This window comes from Marmota monax, unplaced genomic scaffold, assembly GCF_021218885.2.
Source record: "Marmota monax isolate L192 unplaced genomic scaffold, Marmota_monax_Labrador192_F-V1.1 WCK01_AAM20220418_F8-fsc00179, whole genome shotgun sequence".
Classification (NCBI taxonomy): Eukaryota; Metazoa; Chordata; class Mammalia; order Rodentia; family Sciuridae; genus Marmota; species Marmota monax.
Genome location: NW_026695200.1, coordinates 3526717 through 3547010, shown reverse-complemented (window position 1 = coordinate 3547010; position 20294 = coordinate 3526717). Strand labels below are relative to the sequence as shown.

Here is a 20294-nt window from a genome sequence, read left to right as displayed (position 1 = left end):
AAAAAAAGCAGTCCAATCAGATTGCATACAAAACATTTATTTGAAGGGGTGGACTAATAAAAATCTCAACACAATGTTTTTAAGGAAAGGAAACTGTAAACACTATAGTTAGATACCAACAGACAAATCAAGTCAAATACATGTAATACAACAATACAACTGTGAAACTTTTTATATCTCAATATTGCTTATCCATATTAAGAAAGTGGTATTCGTGGTCTCAAATTCTGGATCAAGGTTCAGCAAACTGCAACCTGAGCAGACAAAACTAAAGCTTGGGCCAACCACATAATTTTATATGTAATGTTTTAGAGGAACACGGTCACATTCATTCATTTCTAACACTTTCAGATTCCCAAAATAGTTAAAAAAAAAAATTAACATCAAAAGTTAAAATTTCAAATTGCCATTCAAGAACTTTGATTTGTGAATTTATCACTGACTTTAAATTTCCAATTTCAAACAATTTAATAACAAAAAATCTGAAAATCAGAGTCACCAGAAAGGGGGGAAAAATGTTTGTTAAATTCCTTAACTTAAAAAAAAAATCTCACTTTGTTATCAGGATTTCAAATTTACACACACTGCTGTTCATTCAAATTCCAAGACAAGAATGCAAGAATAAATAAAGAAATATTTTTAAAAGACTCCAGCAGCTCAAATATTTGTCAGATCATCTTTGCAATTTATTTAAACTTTCAATTTTGTACAAAATTATTTAAGAACTAAAAACTGGGGCATGCTGGGGGAGGTAGTGATTTGGCAGCACCATAAATCCAAAAATTTTCTCCACCCTCTCCCCCAGGGAGCAAGCAAATCAGCTTGTGGGTAAGTACCCCAAGAATGCTTCCAAATGTGTGTCTCCCAGACAGAAGAGCTAAAAACTGATAATAACCCCTTGTACCAGCTGACTCATTTTTGAAAGTACGACCCTCCAACATCAGATGTCATACTGTAAAGAGGCAGAGCTGGCTTGCAAAACAAAAAAATAAACCTGGTGGCACTGAAGGAAGAAAGGCAGATTAGAAGCTTTTAAACAGTTAAGCAGCAAAATTTTCAAAAATTAACAGGGAATAAAAAAAAAAAGAAGGGGAAAAAAGCAAGAACATGATGACAAAATTTTTTTTAAAAAATTACTTCAGAAAGGTCAGATACAAGGAGAAGGAAAACAAAACCAAATCTTGGAAGTATAACATGTAATTGTTGAGAAGCTTTGAGACCCTAAAATGGTATAGAGATTAAATATATCATCAAATGGTAACTACATCTATTTTCCCAATTTCTGTTCTGTTCCCTTAGCAAGAATATGTAAATATTAGTATCAAAATGTTACTAAATTACTATAAATATACAAGATTATACTTAATATTTACAAATATTAAAGTAAGCTACTAAAAATCATTTGTAAGTCAAACCAAATAATTTTAAAATAATCCAGTCCAGAAGGATGAGAGTAAGGAAAGACTGAAATATTATTATCCTAAAGTAAACATCTCTGCTGGGTCTCTTAAACATAATAGTTTGCTTTTCATTCAAATTGCAAACTTTTTTAATCCACAGAAAATCGAATATACAGAATTAGCAGAATTGTTTCTGAGTAACAATGAATATCTGAATAAATTTCTATTCATCCCCCTTGTAGTATATTTCTATAATATTCTAAATAAGTTACCAAAAAATATCTTCAAGTGAGGACTCAAACTCTCAAAACTATAATGTGTGTGTGTGTGTGTGTATATGTGTGTAAAACATCTAGTAACAGTGCCCAACATTATTTTGGCTCCTAAAAAGCTCATTCACTTTTACTGCCAAAATGTTAGAAACAAAATTCAGAACACACTCCTAATTTTACCCAATTCACAACATATAACACAAGGGGGAAAAAAATTTCTTTTAAAACTACTGACTTTAGTTACCCTAAAGTTTGTGAGAATAACAAATTAGATAATTTTAAAACTACATATTAGCCAAGTAACATTAGAAAATAAAAAATAAATCCTATAAGACTCTCAATTTTAGGTCTTGATCTGAATTGCAGAAAATAACAAACACAAAAATGCCCACTAATCTAAATACTGCAACAAGACTTAGAAAATTCAAATGATGGATCATTTCCAATGGGTGCAGCTTCTCTCTCCTGTAAGCTACTCTTCTGCCTCCACTATAACTCTCTAGGACAAAAAAGTAAACTAATTTTATTAAAGTTGCCAAAACTTCTAGAAAAGTAAACTTCCACCACATAAAAAACATACTTTAAAAAGCACATGAAAAAACTTTCCACATTTCTTTAAAATGTTTATTTAAAACCATGAAATAATACTTTCTTGTTTATCCATATAGATAAGTCTCTGGTGGTGGCTACTGACCTTATAAAGCGGGTAGGAAATGAACTGAAATACATTAGGAAGGAGATTAAATGGAGAAATAGGTCAACTCTTAGGTACTCTATTCTTAACAGTATTCCTGCCAACTAGACATTTTCTTCATTTTTACAGTATGTATTTCACTTTATGATGACAGCCTCTTAAAGGCTGTAAAATAACATTTAAAATTACCTTTTACAAGCTGTGGCCATTCGGTGACATCAGGGTGATCACAGCTTTGAGTCACTGATTAAAAACAGGTTGTCACACCAGTCTAGCTGCTAACTTGATCTGAGCGTAGGTTTAATAATTCTAACAAATTAAACAAACCTTTGGTTAGAACACTTTAGTATATAAACTCAATTCAGTGTTTAAAAGAAATCTGCAAAGCTTCAAATTAGGTTTCAATACAAAATTTATCAGAAAAATACTTATAGGAAAGTTTTCAAGGAATATTTCCCAGCACTTTGTTTTCTTAAAATATCTTTCTCCAAAAACCTAAAATGCTCCAAAATCTAAAACAATTTAAGTTTCATGTCACCAACTCAAACAGTTTTAAATTCGGGGGTATTTCAGATTTTGGATTTTCAGATTAGGTATGCTCAACCAGTAAAGTCTATGCAAATATTCCAAAAATCTAAAAAAATTCTAAAATCTGAAACATATGTCGTCCCAAGCATTTTGGATAACAGACGCTATCTGTACTTTTTATGTAGTATTAGAGTTTATAAAGTACTTTGGTCAATGATGCCTTAAATATCAGGACAGTTTGGGCTCTCCCTACCTAAATAAGGCAGATACTATAAGAAATAATAACAATAATAATTGGCCTCAGAGTAATTAATTGATTTGCCCAAGATTTTAGAATTAGTGTTGAAATCAGAACTATAACAATGACCTACAGACTTTCTATTAAGGGTGGGAATATTTTGGGGAGATGGGTTAGTTTTTGTCATAGAATTTCATGATTTAAATATATATAAAGGAGCAAGGATTTAGAACATGGACCGTTAACTCACCATTATAGCAGGAGTTTAAATGGGACTAATTTAATCACAGATGGAGAAATAAGTCACCAAGTAGACAAATACTTAATAAAATAGCTCTACTTATATATGTGCATGCAGGTACACGTGCATGCAGGTACACATGCATGCCTAAGCGTGAGCGTACATGTGCGTGCACGGGTACACACACACACACAAACACATACCCCAAAGTCTAGTTCTACTTATTCTTTCTTTGAGTCATCTAACATTAGCCAGATCTCCTTGGCTTCTACATGAAAATGTATTCTACTCTCTGTCATCAACCCATTAGATTCAATTTCATGAAAGAATTATAGCAAGATAAGAAAGTCCATCTTTCTTCCCTCAACCTATTATCTTTTTACTCCCATATATGGTCTTAACCAAATTTTCCTGACTATTATAATTCAAATTTAGCAGGCCTTTTAAACCATATTATAATTCTGGCAAAGATATCACACATCTGAAACATCCAGTATCAAGAGATCATTTCATTCAATTACTTTTTCCCCTCAATGATGCCCTAATGAACTTTATATCCAGGTCAAATCTGAGGAGGGAACTAAAGAAAGATGATAAAATGAAGAGGGAGAACAACAGAAGAGCATGGAAAGTGGTTAACAGCATGGACCCAGAATCCAATATAAAACAGCAAAGTATCAGAGAACCCCAAGGAAAGAGCTGAAACATCAATGGAACACCACTACAGTTATAAACAAAGGGCTTCAAATCTAGGAGAGAAAAAAGGTTAGCCTGAGAATATATAAGTAACCTGGGATTCCGATAAACAGAATTATAATCCCTTTAAGAAAATAAGTCAATTTTTCAGTTTCCCTATCCTAACTATATGTCTCCTGTTAAGAACCTAGGTACTGCTGATGTAATATGGAAAGAGACAACTGCACCCTGGAAATAAAAAACACTGACTGATCATGATACAATTCTTCTTGGGTTCTCAGTGTATATGGATTTAAAAGATCCAAAATAAGTCTAACTTTCCAACTTGTAAACACAAAAATGTGAAGTTAAAGTATCTTTTTAATGGACTTAACTAATCAACATCAATTAATCAAATAAAGAATTAGATGTATTTTGAAAATTACTAAGTTAAATACTCCCTTCCAGTCGCCCCCCCCACCTCTTTTTAGTAGTTGGACACAATACCTTTACTTTACTTATTTATTTTTATGTGGTGATGAGGACCGAACCCAGCACCTCACACCTGCTAGTCGAGCACTCTACCACTGAGCCACAATCCCAGTCCTCCAGTCCCTTTTTTTGTGAGTTCTGATGCTCAACAAAACACAAACAGGTGTCCCTTTGGTCACTTAGAAGCAGGAAATCTTGGGCAAGTCACTTAACCTCTAAAGCTTAATTCTTACAGGTAGAATTTCAATATCAAGGGCTGTTACGAGGATGAGCAAGCTAACACCTGGACAACTGAGAACAGTGCCTGTATATAATGTGCTCACAAAAGGGAGTGATTAATAAATATTCACAGCCTAACAGCCAAACCTATCCCCTCAATCTTCTTGTGTGTATTATTTTCCATCCCACAGCATCTAATTTCTTGCAAATTCTTTCAGCATCCCACTTGGGTCTCTCATACAGTCCACCTGTAGTACCTAGCAAACTGCTTTAAAAATGACATGTGCCCAAATTTGTGGAACACATTTGTCATTCTAATCATGACATTAAGATAATTCATGCAATATGAATTTCAAAAAATAAAACAGAAACATACCATATCTTGCCAAACTTCTGAGGAGCTGGTGAATTCTAAAATCAGGCTCTTACAGATTTTTTAACCTAAAATATAAAACACCTCACTCAATTCCTTTTATATAGACAGCTGGATAAACTTGCAAAAAAATTTACTAAAACTCATTATAAAATAAAAGTGAATCAATTTTCTGTAATGTTTATGAATATATAAAAAAATATCAAATTATCCTACTGTTGTTGCCAAGACAAGTGGCAGGGTAGTCAGGCAGGCCTTTGTAGTCTGAATGCTTTCAGCTGGCAAAACTGTGCTTTCTCATTTTCAACCACAAAGCTTAGTGCTTTCCATTTCATCACCCTCTCTACAAATAGGCTGGAAATTTATAAAAATTTTTGACTACATGCCTTCAGACACCTTTAGTAATTTTCCTTTTAACTAAATTCTATGTGCTGAGCATCGGCCATGTAAAAATAAGGGTATAGGCAGGTCCTTTGACCTCTGAGTCTCAAGTGTCAAACTATTTGATTAGAGAAAGTGTACTAAAAGGATGTAAGATAATGCCTGTCTGGCACATAACACGGTCTTGATATTCTGTGACATTATGTCTTAAACTATTTAATCTATCAAAATTTAACTCTTATTTAAAAAATCTTATTCTGAAGCTTTAAGTGAGACCTCTGTAAATGCATAACTCCTCTGTAAACAATCTGAGCATTTCTAGTGGAACTGCAATTAAAATCTTTTAATACGTGTCATTTTATGATAATGAAAACAGGCAAAGTTTAAGAAATCCACTTGGTGTTCTACCGGCTAACGGCAGCAAATAAATACAATGCATTAAATATTTTTAATCAAATTAACCAATTTTAAAACTTTAGAGAACAGTCTTCAACTTTGTAACAGAATCACCTGGAGAATTTTAAAATGCAGTTACTCAGGCTCCACCCTCAGAGATTCTAATTCAGTTTATGAGGTTAGGACTCATGAATTGGTATTTTAACATATATTTCAGGTGGTGCTCAGAGCCTAATGTGAGAAAACTTGTCTTCCTAATTATAGATTAGGAACAAATATCACAGAGGAAATATACAAAATCTAAAATCTATATATACCGGAAAAGAAACAAAAACTGTAAGCACCAGAAATTTTAGGTGCATTTACTTAGCAAATTTAACCATTAGAACCCTATAGTCTGGAACATGGTGCCCTCATTTTATTTATTCCTATGTCTCTCCGAGAGGGAGCTCAGTCTATAAATTAAACTAATAAATGTAATCTAAATTTAAAATGCCTGTGTCAATCAACATCTCCTCCAAAACTTTTCATTTTACTCATTTCTATTTTCTTCATTTTCTATTTTATATTTAAAAATAGTCCCATCTGCCAACAATCTCCACCCCTCACTCCTCCCCTGGTGATATATATGGATATATATATACACATATGTAATACATAATTAATAGGATACATCCCAGATCTCTTCTCCAAAAGCCTGTTTCCTTTACCTCCGTCCAAAACCTATGTCAAAATTTGAATTTCACATTTTATTTTCACATCTACCATTCTTGTCCTTCTTTTGTACCATGTTTACAGGTACAATTACTTATCAAAACTCTTGTTAAGTTTTGCCCATTTACAAATTTCACAATTGATCAAAGACTGCTCCAACAACTTTCCTGCTAACATCTTATCTTTAGGCTTTTATTCTTATCTATCTACGCTAAGATTAAAGTTTTAAATATATCTTTCATATAGTACTCACAACACAATTCTATCAACTCCATTTAATCCCTTAACATACCTTTACCTTACTCTCCCTTAACTACCAGAAAGATCTAATTAACATTAGTTTAGCCTATGCTGATGGATAAAATCTTCCACCAACTATAATTTTTCCTCACAAAAGTCATCATCAGTAATGATGATGATGATGATATATATTCCAAATCCTATGTCTCTTTAATCCTGTTTAATATCTGCAGCATTTCACACTGCTAACTATCCCTTAACTCCCACTTCCCTAATGCTGTACTCCTGCCCATCTGTTTTCTACCCCTGGAAGAGTAATTAAGTCTTCTGCTAGTTCATCTTCCTATTTCTCACACATAGCCACTCTTGAAGTTTCTGTCAATAGTCAATTAACCTAAATTAATCTCAGTACAATGCCATCTATTCCCATTACACCTCTATACTTACAACCCCTAACTCTATATATTTGAACCCTCGTCTCTAGTTATAAGCCTACAATTCTCAATAACCAAAAGCACACAACCACTTAAATGTCTGGTTAACATCTAAAATAAATGTTTTTAAAATCAAACTCAGTTATTTTCCCCAAGACTCATTTCATTCTATTCTATATAGTCCTAATTTTACTATCATAGTTACAGACAAAAAATCAGGGACCATTCCCTATTTTCTCTCATTTTTATTTACCCTAACCAGCACTTGTCAGTATGCAAATTCTTAAAAGTTATTCATTCGTTGTCAACAAGATTTTGAGTGCTTATGAGGTAGATGAAAATGCAGTGGTAAAAAACTAGACACAATTACTCGTCTGCATTATTTGGGGTGGGGGGAGATGGGCACAGATAATAAAAACTAGAGTAAATTATGTAATAACAATGCATAACTAAGTGTTTTACAAGAGAAAAACAGGGAGTACTGTTTTATAATCCTGACTAAATCAGGGGAAAAGACATCCTTCAAGAGGAATAAGCAATATTTACAGACACAATAAGTAAATCCTGTGAGATAATGGTAGCACTATAGGTACAGTCACTCCAATTAGAAAAGTCATAGTCTAAGTTCTCTCCTGATATAACAAATCACTCACCAGGTGCCACCAATTCCATGTCAGGAATTACCCCATATTCCAAAACTCTCTTCAGTTCTTTTAATGGTTTTTAGCTGCATCCAGAATAAACCAAATCCCCAAAATCATGTCACATGACACTACCCCAACTTGGCCAAAACATATTAGTCCAGCCTCTTCTTCCAGACTAGACAAAGCTTTGAGACAATATTTGTATTATTCAGTTTTATAATTCCAGTGCTTTAAAATGTTCGTGGAATAAACATCTCACAAAGGAGGAACAAATTAGGTTACTTGCTCTAGGGTCCACAGTAAATGTAAGGTTAAAATTCAAAATCAAATTTGTTTTTAAAGGCCACACTCATTCCTTTGAACCCCATTCCAATTTATACTCAAACCCTATAAATTTTGTCTTTAAAATCTCATAGATTGGCAGCCATTATGAAGTCAAACAACAACAAGTGCTGCCGAGGATGTGGGGAAAAGGGTACACTTGTACATTGCTGGTGGGACTGCAAATTGGTGCAGCCAATTTGGAAAGCAGTATGGAGATTTCTTGGAAAGCTGGGAATGGAACCACCATTTGACCCAGCTATTCCCCTTCTTGGTCTATTCCCTAAAGACCTAAAAAGAGCATGCTACAGGGACACTGCTACATCTATGTTCATAGCAGCACAATTCACAATAGCAAGACTGTGGAACCAACCTAGATGCCCTTCAATAGACAAATGGATAAAAAAAATGTGGCATTTATACACAATGGAGTATTACTCTGCATTAAAAAATGACAAAATCATAGAATTTACAGGGAAATGGATGGCATTAGAGCAGATTATGCTAAGTGAAGCTAGCCAATCCCTAAAAAACAAATGCCTAATGTCTTCTTTGATATAAGGAGAGTAACTAAGAACAGAGTAGGGAGGAAGAGCAGGAGAAGAAGATTAACATTAAACAGGGATGAGAGGCGGGAGAGAAAGGGAGAGAGAAGGGGAAATTGCATGGAAATGGAAGGAGACCCTCAGGGTTATACAAAAGTACATACAAGAGGAAGTGAGGGGAAAGGGAAAAATAATACAAGGGGGAGAAATGAATGACAGTAGAGGGGGTAGAGAGAGAAGAGGGGAGGGGAGGGGGGATAGTAGAGGATAGGAAAGGAAGCAGAACACAACAGACACTAGTATGGCAATATGTAAATCGATGGATGTGTAACTGATGTAATTCTGCAATATGTATATGGGGTAAAAATGGGAGTTCATAACCCACTTGAATCAAAGTGTGAAATATGATATATCAAGAAATTTGTAATGTTTTGAACAACCAACAATAAAAATTAAAAAAAAAAATCTCATTTCTTTTTTTCCCCATGCTTATTAACACTGTCTTACCACATAGCCTCATTATTTGGTTTCTATTTTATTTTATTTTTACCTTCAATTCAATTGCTAGAATTATCCTCCTCAAAATTAGAACTTGGTCCTATACTTCCACATTCAAAAAATTCTTTGTCTTCCAAATACCAATAGAATAAATTTCAAACTCCTTTACATATTATATGAAACCATTGCCATAAGGCCCCCACATGGTCATCTAAGCATTACTGCTCCTTATATTACACCATCACCAACTCCCAGATTTAGTCCTATCACTGAATTACTGGCTATCGCATATTAGCCATCTAAATTTCTGATTTTACTGGTTTTGCTTCTCAGGAAACTTCACTTAGAAATACTTCCCTATGCTCTGCAACTTCCATCTCCCATTCATCTCTCCAACCCTGTAAAAAACCCTACTCATTCTAAAGGTTTATGGCACAAAAATACAGCCTTCTAAACTTTCCTCCATACACAACCACTGTCTCCTTTGATTCTTATTTACATGTTCCCAATACCATAAAATAATTTATTAATGCCACCCTATATTTATTATTCTATGCCTTATAGTTATCTGTATACATCTGTCAGTGCCTCTAGTTATTATATGGTTGATGGCAGGGATCATCTCTTCCATATTATTTTCACAGTTATGGTAACTATGTTTTAATACCATGCTTCCTCCTTCCAAAAAAAAAAAAGCAGGGGGTGGAATCAGGATCTACAGACTAAAAAAAATATATGTTAAGTTAGTTCCAAATGCATTCATGGATGAACAATTCATTTCAAATTAACTAACTTTAATCTAATGTCAATTTACCAAAGTTTATTTCAAAGATTATGTTTAAAAAAAAAAAAGTTTGTTCCTAACAGAAAAGTTCCCTGTCTTTCAGGGAACTTGCTTCGCTGGATATTAAAGCATACTATTATTCATTTAAATAATATTAAAATCAGTACACCTTTTTCAAAAAACTTGAACAGTATACACTAAAACTAAATATATGTATATCTAATAACTAAATTTCACTATGTATAAGAGATATGAATACATATTTTGACAAGACATCCATTGAAATGTTTACAGGAGCATTATTCTTCATAGCCCCAAATCAAAAATGACTAAAAATGTCCATCAATGGCAGAACAAAATGAGGTACATTCTTTAAAAAAAAAAAAAAAAATCACTATACAGCAATGACAATAACCAATTACTACAACCAACAATAAATCTCAAAAATATATTAAATGGAAGAAACCAGACACAACTACAGATGTTCCTCAACTTGTGATGAAGGATAAAACCTATAAGTTGAACATATGGTAAGTAAAAAATGCATTTAATATACCTAGCCTACTGAACATTATAGCTAGCTTAGCAATGCAGAACAGCAGTCTCCTCATTCTCAGAGGATCCAACACTCCCAGTTGGATCCCTGAAACCACACATAATACAAAACTCTATATATACTTTATTTTTTTCTACACACATACCTAGAAAGTTTAATTTATAAGTTGGGCACAATAAGAAACTAACAACACTAATAAACAACAATTATAACAATATGCTATAATAAAAATTATGTGAAGTTCTCTCAAAATATCTTATTGCACTTTTTTTGATATTAAACAACACTTAAAGAAACCATTTATGCCTCTTTATAATACCCAAATTGCTAGCATCACCACTCTTCCACTTTGGGGTCATTTTAAATTAAATAAGGGTTATTTGAATAAAAGCAGTATGAAACTGCAAATGTTGATGTGATTAACTGACCAATGGGGTGGGTAGTAGGCTGGACATATGATATGGTGGGTATGCTGGACAAAGAGATGATTCACATCCCAAAGAGCCCAATGGCCACGATACTCAGAATGAGGTGCAATTTAAAACTTATAATTGTTTCTAGAATTTTCTATTTAATATTTTCAGATCTCAGCTGACTGCGGATAACTAAAACTTCAACAAGAGAGACTGTAAAATATAAGTGACCTTCAATTTCATGGCTAACAGGGAGCTGTGTCAATGCCACTGCCCAGCACCATGAGAACATGAGAGAGTATCACAAGTGTATCACTAGCCTGGGGGTGGGGGGTATCAAAATTCAAAGCAGTTTCTACTGAATGCATACGGCTTCTGCACCACCATATGCAAGGTAAAAAATTGTAAGTTGAAACATAGTTGGGGACTATCTATAAACATGATTAATTCCAGTTTATATATATAATAAAACAGGCAAATCTGATCTATGCTTTTAGAAATAGGACAGTGGTTACCCCTGGGGGGAAATGGGTAGTGATGGAGTAAAGAGAATATGCTAATGCTTGTTGGCCTGGCTGAATATGCATGCTCAATATTTAACAAGCTACATATACTTATAAGCTCACTCTTCCGTATGTATACTACACTACAATCAAAGAGTTTATTTTAAAAACTAGGGTGGCATAAGCAGTAGACAAACAGATACACAGAACAAGAAATTAATAATAGAGAAAATTTCAAAAATATATTACAGGTACTTCTTGTCAAAAATAAGAATGTGGGGCTGTGGTTGTGGCTCAGTGATAAGAGCATTTGCCTAACACGCGTAAGGCACTTATGCCGTTCAATCCTCAGAACGGCATAAAAACAAATAAATAAATAAAATGAAGGCATTGTGTCCATCTACAAATACACATTCTCTCTCTCTCTCTCTCTCTCTCTCACACACACACACACACACACACACACACACGAATGTTCAAACCCTGGGTAATAGGCAGCACAAGACTGTAACCCAAGCAAGAGAAAAGGAAATGGAATGAAATTACCTATCTAATTCTTGGAATTCTACCTGGAGGCACTTTTCAACCAACAGTCAATGTAGGGGAAGTCCAATCATAAGACAGCAATCTCATTGAGGTGAGAGGCAGGATATCACAGTTGAGGGGGCCAAAAGTGGGTAAAATTTATGATAGAATAATAGAGAGGAAGGGAGCTATGCAGAGAAAAAGCTACAAAATACGGGCCACTTGAGAGTCTGTTGCAGTATAATCACTGCATAAGTGAAACACTCCATGAAACTGAAAGAAGAGGAATTATGAACTGAAATATTCCCACTGCTTAGAAAGGACTGGCAAACTCCTGTGTTTTCTCCAACCATAGTGAAAATAAAATAAATGGACACTGGAACATTCAGTAGAGATTTAAAACAGGTCCTGACTTAGCAGTAGCTACTATCCTTAAAAGTAAAGGCTTCCTCTAGATACACCCTAATAAAGCCTTAAAGGGATCAGACTGACCAGAAAGTTATTTAGCTGACTGCCAAAATAAAATTCAACAAAATATTACTATAATCAGAATTTGTTAGAAACTGCTACTACACAAACAAACAGGAAAATACAACACATAACTAAGAGAAAAAAAAATCAGCAGATAAACTAAAAGGACTGAAGGAATCAGCAAATAAGGACTTTCAAACAGTATTACAAATTTGCTCAAGTTCCCCATAAACTTTCAATGAAGTAGACATATGAGCTCTATGACTTTTGATAGTAAGTCATAAAAATGCCATTCTACCTTGCACTCTTGGGATCTAGTCAAACATGCTATAAGGAAAACAGCCACACTGCAAGGGAGCCAAGTAGCTACATGTCAAACCAAAATGAAGCATTCCAGACCAGAGCTCCAGCTAAAGTCCTGACAGTTTGCATCAATCTGCAGATGTATGACTGAACAAACCTTAAGATGATTCTAGCCTCTGGTCTTCAAGTTACCCAGCTAATATGCTTAAAGCCAAGACAAGCTCTTCTTGCCAATTCCTGCACAAATTCAGTTTCAGAGGTAAAGTAAATGACTGTTGATGTTTAACTGTCCCCTTAAGGTGATCTGTTACACAGAAGAAAATAAATGGAACAGTGCACTTGATTCCAGTTAATATACATGATGAAATTAAGGAAGTGGTACAAAAACATGTGTAATATCTGTAACTTACCTTGAAAAGCACAAAAAAGACAAACTAATAGAAGGATAGGTATGGATAAATATGAAACAAAGGAAATATAACAATGTTAATTGTACAATTACATGCCACAATTATTTTAAAGTCTATGTAAGTTTGAAAACTTTGTTCTTACACTATAGACTAAGAGATATAATGTTTTTCAAGATAGATAGAAATAAGTTAAATATGTATTTTATAAATTCTAGAGTTGACCCTAGAGCAGCAAGAGCAGAGTTATAAGCTCAGAATGGAGACAAAACAAAATTCTTTAAAAAAATGCTCAATCCAGCTGGTCATAGTAGCACACACCTGTATTCCAAGATACTCAGGAGGTGGAGGGAAGAAAATCACAAGTTCAAGGCCAGACTGGGTAATGCAGAAAGACCCTGTCTCAGAATAAAATGAAAAGAACTGGGGATGTGGTTCAGTAGTAGAGAACTCGCCTAGCATACAATGAGGTGGTCCTGGGTTACATTCCCCATATGATAACAAAACAAACCCCCCACCTTATCCCCCCTAAAAAAACTCAATCCAAAAGAAAGCAAGAAAGGAAGAAATTTGTTTTTTAAAAATTTAAATAGGGGGCTGGGGATGTGGCTCAAGCGGTAGCGCACTCGCCTGGCATGTGTGCGGCCTGGGTTCCATCCTCAGCACCACATACAAACAAAGATGTTGTGTCCGCCGAAAACTAAAAAAAAAAAAATAAATATTAAAAAAAAATTCTCTCTCTCTCTTTAAAAAAAAATTTAGATAGGACAAATAGAAAACAAGTAGTGTTCTTAACTACAATAATATAATAAATGTAAATGAACACCACTCAAAAGGTAGAGTTTAAAAACCAATCAAAAAGCAAGATTCAACTATGTTGTCTAAAAGAAAGGCACATTAACTATGATGATAGATAAGTTAAAAGTAAAGGGATAGGCAAAAGGTATAAGATACAAAAACCAAACCTAAGAAAGGAGGAGAGCCTATGTTAATACTAGACAAAAGTGATTTTAGGACAAGGAACATCTAGGACATTTTATAAAGATAACAGGGATCAATTCATCAAATAGATCTAATAGTTCCAAATATGAATTTAGCTATTAATACAGCTTTAAAATATATAAAGCAAAAACGGACAAAAGGAAAGACAGCAAACTCCAAATCACAGTTGGGAGAATTCAATACTAATCCCTTAGTGATTAATAAAATAAATAGCCAGAAAAATCAGTAAAGATGCAGTATACATACATACATTTGACAAAGGGCTTATCTTCTGAAAAAGAATAGAATGTGTAAAACATGTGAACAGACATTCACAAAAGAAGAAAATTTAGTTATTAGGAAAATATAAATTAAAATGATAATGACACTTCACACAATAATGGCAATTATTTTTTAAAAACAACAAACTAACAAGTCTTAACAAGGCTGTGGAAAAACTAGAACCCTGGTAAAATGGTGCAACCACTGTCAAATACAGTGGGTTGGTCCATCAAAAAATTTAAAAGTATAATATTATCACCCAAAATATGTAGATACATAGCCCAAAGAATTGACAGAGAGTCAACTATATTTGTACATTGTTCATAGCAGCACTATTCACACTGCCAAAGAGTGCAAACAACCAAATACAGATGAATAGATAAAATGTGGTATGCACAATGGAATTTATTCAACAGTCAAGAGTCAAATTCTGACACGTTACAACCTGGATGAACCTTGAGGGTATTGTGCTATGTGAAATGAGCCAGACACAGTCCAAGTATCACTACTTCCAATAACAGGAAGTGCCTGGAATAGTCAAAATTTAGAGACAGAAATCAGAATAGTAATAATCAGGGGCTAGGGAAAAGAGGTAATGGGGAGTTATTGTTTAATGAGTACAGAGTTTTAATCTAGGAGAAAGAAAAATTGTGCAACTATCACCATTATCCATCACCAACTATGTGGTAATAGTTGCACAATTATCATGAATTTTATGCTATCTAACTGTATATTTAAAGTTGGGTAAAATGGTAAACTTTATGTTATGCATATTTTACCACAATTAAAACAAGAAACTGCCAAGGGATATCAAACATGCCTATCTGCAATTAAAGACACAGAATATAAAAATGTTGACAAGGATTTGGAGAAAACGGAACTCTCACCCATTGGATGAAATATAAACTTGTATAACCATGTGGAAAATAATTGTACAGTTCTCTACACATTTAAACCGAAACTAGTGACCTACCGTGTGATCTATTAATTCCAAATTAAGGGATTTACTTTAGAAAAATGAAAATGTTATAAAGACATGTACACAAAATATACCTTCATTCACAAAGGCTTAAAACTGGAAACAATCTGAAGATTCATCAAAAAAAATGAATGAATAAATACACTATCCTAAAAGAAATTAGTCATACACACAAAATAGATGAATCTCAAAAACTAAGTGAAAGATGCCAGAAGAGTAAAAATGCACTGTTCCACTTATTTGCAATTCTAGAACAAACTAAACTAATACACTAGATAGTTGCCCAGAGCCAAGAGAGGAACAACTTCAATAAGACACAAGGGAACTTTTGAAGGGGAATCAAATATTCTAGCTTATGGTCATGGTGGCAATTAGTATTCACATTTGTCAAAATACATCCAACTGTACAGATAATAGGGGTATATAAATTATTCAAGAAAACTTGATTTTTTTCAAAGTTTGTGAAAACTTATTATAGAAAGATCCTTTAAGTGATCAAGACACTCAGATACCCAAGTGAAAGAAAATAAAAGGTAGATATTGCTCTTATACCATATCCAAAAATGTCACCTGCAATTCCTATCTAAACCATAACATTCCATATATAAAATTATGAATTTTCAGATCTACATTTATAAATCTAAACCAACAAAAAACAAAAAAGTATGAAAGAAAACATAACAATATTTTAATACATCATCTTTGTAAGCATGCTAAAACAGCACCATGAAACACAGATTTACCTACATAAAGAATTTAAAGCTTCACTTGATTAAATACCACAAAGGTAAATGATGGATGATGAAACAATACTTGAAAATAATAGTAAAGGATTAAATAAGAGTGCTTTAAAATAATAAATAAAATCATTATAAAAAATGGACCAAAAGAGGGACTACCTATAAATATCAAATAAATAAAGCTACTTATAAATATTTTAAAGACTTTTATATGCACATAAAATAAAACAGCAATGAGTAAGTAAGTGGCTTCATGCATCATTTGAGGGCATGAAACTTGCTAAAAATGCTTTTTAAAAGGTAACTGTAATTGGCAAAATCTACCAAATCTTTAAATTGACATAGCTTAATGGCCTAACAATCCTGTTTGTGGGACTCTACCTTACAGAAATAACAGGCACCATTATTTGTAAAGGCAAAATTGAAAGTAATCGAACTTCCATAATGGGAAAGTGTTTCAAAATATATTAGGACCTCTCAGGGTTCCTAGTTCAGTTCTCAAGATTGATAGAACACAGGTTAAAGTCTTTCCATCTCAAATTTACTTCAGGACAAATGTTCATTAACACGATTTCTCACAGTTTAAATCCCCCTCCAATCATGTAGGCATGTGATGTTATATACATATTTAATGAAGTAATTAAAAATAATTATTCAATTCTATTCTTTGGTTGTTTCTGGTCAAAACCTTTGTGCTATCTTTTAGTTCACTTTTATCCTATGTACTCAATTTTCAACCACTTCTCACCACCCTCATTGGCATCACCTGTCCAATGAAATTGTAATCACATACTAACTGGTTCTGCCCTAGTCCTCTTTCAGTCCATGATCAAAACAGCAACCAGGGGCTGCAATTGTGGCTCAGCGGTAGAGTGCTCACCTAGCAAGTGTGAGGCCCTGAGTTTGATCCTCAGCGCCACATAAAAGTAAATAAATAAAGGTACTGTGTCCAACTACAACTAAAAAATAAATATTAAAAAAAAGTGATCTTACTAAAGCCCTAAGTCATATATTTCTCTCCCATTCAAAAACTTCCAATGAATTTCCCTATCATTCGAAGATTAAAAACAAACTCCTAATTATGACCAAAGGACCTATACCCTCCACTACCTGACTCTAATTTTCCATCATTTATTTTTCTAAAGCCACAATGGCCATCTCCCTGTTCTCAAACACAATAAATACTCTTCCACTTTAGGGTCTCCTATTCACCACAACCTTTGCCTGAATGTTCTTCCCCCCAAAATCCACATGGCTATCTCCTTCAATTTTTTGCCCAAATTACCATTCCAGTGAGGTTTTCCCTGATAACCCTATCTAAAATTTCCCCTCATCCTTCCCATTTCCAAAAACTTTATATCCCACTTCCTTTATTTTTTTTTTCTCTTTAGGACCATGTATCATGTAACATTATTTTGCATACCTTGTTTGTGATTTCTTTCCACTTTTTATATATTTTATTTATTATCTTTCCATTTCTAGCATACAAGTGCCTTTGGCAGGGATTTAGATGGATTCTGGACACTGCTGCCACTATCAGAAACTAAAAAATACCAACCACACCAGTGTTCAATGAACTATAAATAAATGAAACAGACATACATATAACTGTTTATTTCTATATTGTTAAAAGAAAAAATAAGTTATATAGAACACAGGTTTAGTATACAAAAATCTATGTATAAGTAATGAATAATCTGAAAATGAAGTTAAGAGAACAATTCCATCTGCAGTCACAGCAAGAACAAAAATTCTTAGGAATAAGCATAACAAAAGTACTAAATAAGTAAAAGAAAACCCTGGACACTGAAAACTACAAAACATAAGAGGGTTGGGGGTATATATTATAAACTCTGTGGTAAAATGCTTACCCGGCATGCACAAACCCTATATTTATTCCTGAGCACCACAAAATAAATCATCCATAGAAATAAATGGAAAGATATCTCATACCCAGAGATCAAAAAAGATATAATAGTAAACCATCAATACCCCTTGTGTAAATACATTTATGTATATATGTTGTATATAAATCATATGTATTGAATGCATAAATATTTGCATATTTATATAGCTCTATATACACATACAGACATACATATACATATAAAACAGATTTACAGACAATAAAAACCCTATCAAAGAAACCTGCAAGTATATTCCTCCAAGAAAGAAATCACTATTGACATTTTACCTGTATTTAATAGATTTCTCAGGGGCATGTATAGATATGTATCTCTCTCTCTCTCTCTCTCTCTCTCTCTCTCTCTCTCTCTCTATATATATATATATATATATATATATACACATACACACACACACACGCACACACACACCAGCAATAACAATATTAGAAGACAAAAAATTAGGGATTGGAAAGAAGATGATTCAGTCTGAGAAAGAGAACTGCATTTAAACAGATACCAGTTATAGAATTAATTTTGATTCGTTTCATCAAAATATATTTCTACAAAATCTGGATGGTAAATTTTTTGGTTTATAGGAATTATACAACTGATTTCCTGGTAAAGTAAGCCTACGGACAGAATAAAAATCATTACATTTATTTTAGGGCTAACAGAAAAGCCATACAGTAAGTAGGGTACTCTTGTTGGTACTTTAGAAATAAAGAGTTGCCATGATTAGAACCTCAGCCCTTTTTTGTGTGTGTTGGTTGGCTCCTTTCACTTTCCTGTTAAGACACAAAATACCTTAATCTTCAGTGACTCTTTTAACATTGTCTCTCATGGAATTTTAATGACATCCAGGTTTAATAAAATATCTAAATTTCTATAAGTGACAGAAATCAGCCAGATACTAGATATATAACAAAACCTAGTAACAAAATATTGTCTCTTAGGCTGGGGGTGTGGTTCAGTGGCAGAGCACATGTCTGGCATGTGTGGGTTCGATCCTCAGCATTACATAAAAATAAATAAATAAATAAAGGAATTGTGTCCATCTACAACTAAAAAAAAATTTTTTTTTAAATTCTCTCTTAAATGATGAAGGTGGTATTTCTGACTAAAGAATAGTTTTATAGCTATTTTAAAAAAAACTTCACCAGGCATATGTAAAAATAAATGTCACAGGTATCTCTAGAAATTTATAATACAGTGAAAATACAAGTTATTTTGCAAAATAACTCTAAAATTCATAAGGAAATTTTTAAAACCCAAATAGTCAAAACAATATAAAAAAGAACAATAGTTTGAATATTTACATTTTCTGATTTCAAACCTTACTAAAAGATATAATAAAAGATATAATAATTAAAATTGGCATAAGACCATACAGACCAATGGAATATAACTTGGATTCAAAATGTAAATCCTTATATTTATGGTTGATTCATGGGGTCAGAATAGTCTTTTCAACAAATGGTGCTGGGACAAATGAATATCTACTAGGAAAAGAATAAAGCCTAAAGCTGGAGCCCACATACATGCGCAAATTAACTTAAAACAGATATAGACCTAAATATAATAATTAAAACTACACAACTTAGAGAAAGCAAGTATATACCTTTGTAACTCAAATTAGCCAGTGGCTTCCCAGATAATGACACCAAAAGCACAAGCAACAAAAGAAAAATCTAACTAGACTTCACCAAAATTAAAAATATGTATTTCCAGTGAAACTCATGAAGTAAAAAGGCAATCCACAGAATATGGGGGGAAATATTTACAATCTCACATCTCTGATAAGAGTCTTATGTACAGAATATATAAGGAACTCTTATAACCCATCAATAAAAAAATTCTAAAGGATTTAAACAGATATTTCCCCAAAAGAAATAGGCAATGAGCACATAAAATGATGCTCATTAAGTAAGTCATCAAGAATCTGCAAATAACAGTCACTAAGACACTTTCAAACCTACAAGAATGAATAAAAAAACAAAGGACAGAGACGACTGACAAGAAAATAGAATAATCAGAATCCTCATATTGCTGGTACAACTATAAAATTGATTAGCAATTCCTCAAGTGTTAAACTTTGAGTTACTGTATGACCCAGCAGTTTCACTAGAGATGTATACTCA

The 20294-nt window shown here is 33.3% G+C and overlaps 1 protein-coding gene across 5 annotated transcripts in view; it reads right to left on the bottom strand.

The window, feature by feature from the left end:
* The window catches only part of Ube3a (ubiquitin protein ligase E3A), a 103362-nt gene that overhangs the window by 72686 nt on the left and 10382 nt on the right, over positions 1–20294 (bottom strand). The window contains exons 1-2 of one of the 5 annotated variants that reach the window (XM_046428791.1): positions 5136–5200; positions 2556–2675 (exon numbers count right to left, since the gene is read on the bottom strand). The exons of 2 other annotated variants lie outside the window; for them this stretch is intronic. In XM_046428791.1, the coding sequence (XP_046284747.1) occupies positions 2556–2575 (20 nt within the window). In that variant the 5' untranslated portion in view covers positions 2576–2675; positions 5136–5200. Of the gene's footprint in view, positions 1–2555; positions 2676–5135; positions 5201–20294 lie in introns of those variants that run through there. 2 more of the 5 variants (XM_058574080.1, XM_058574079.1) reach the window with 2 other exon arrangements.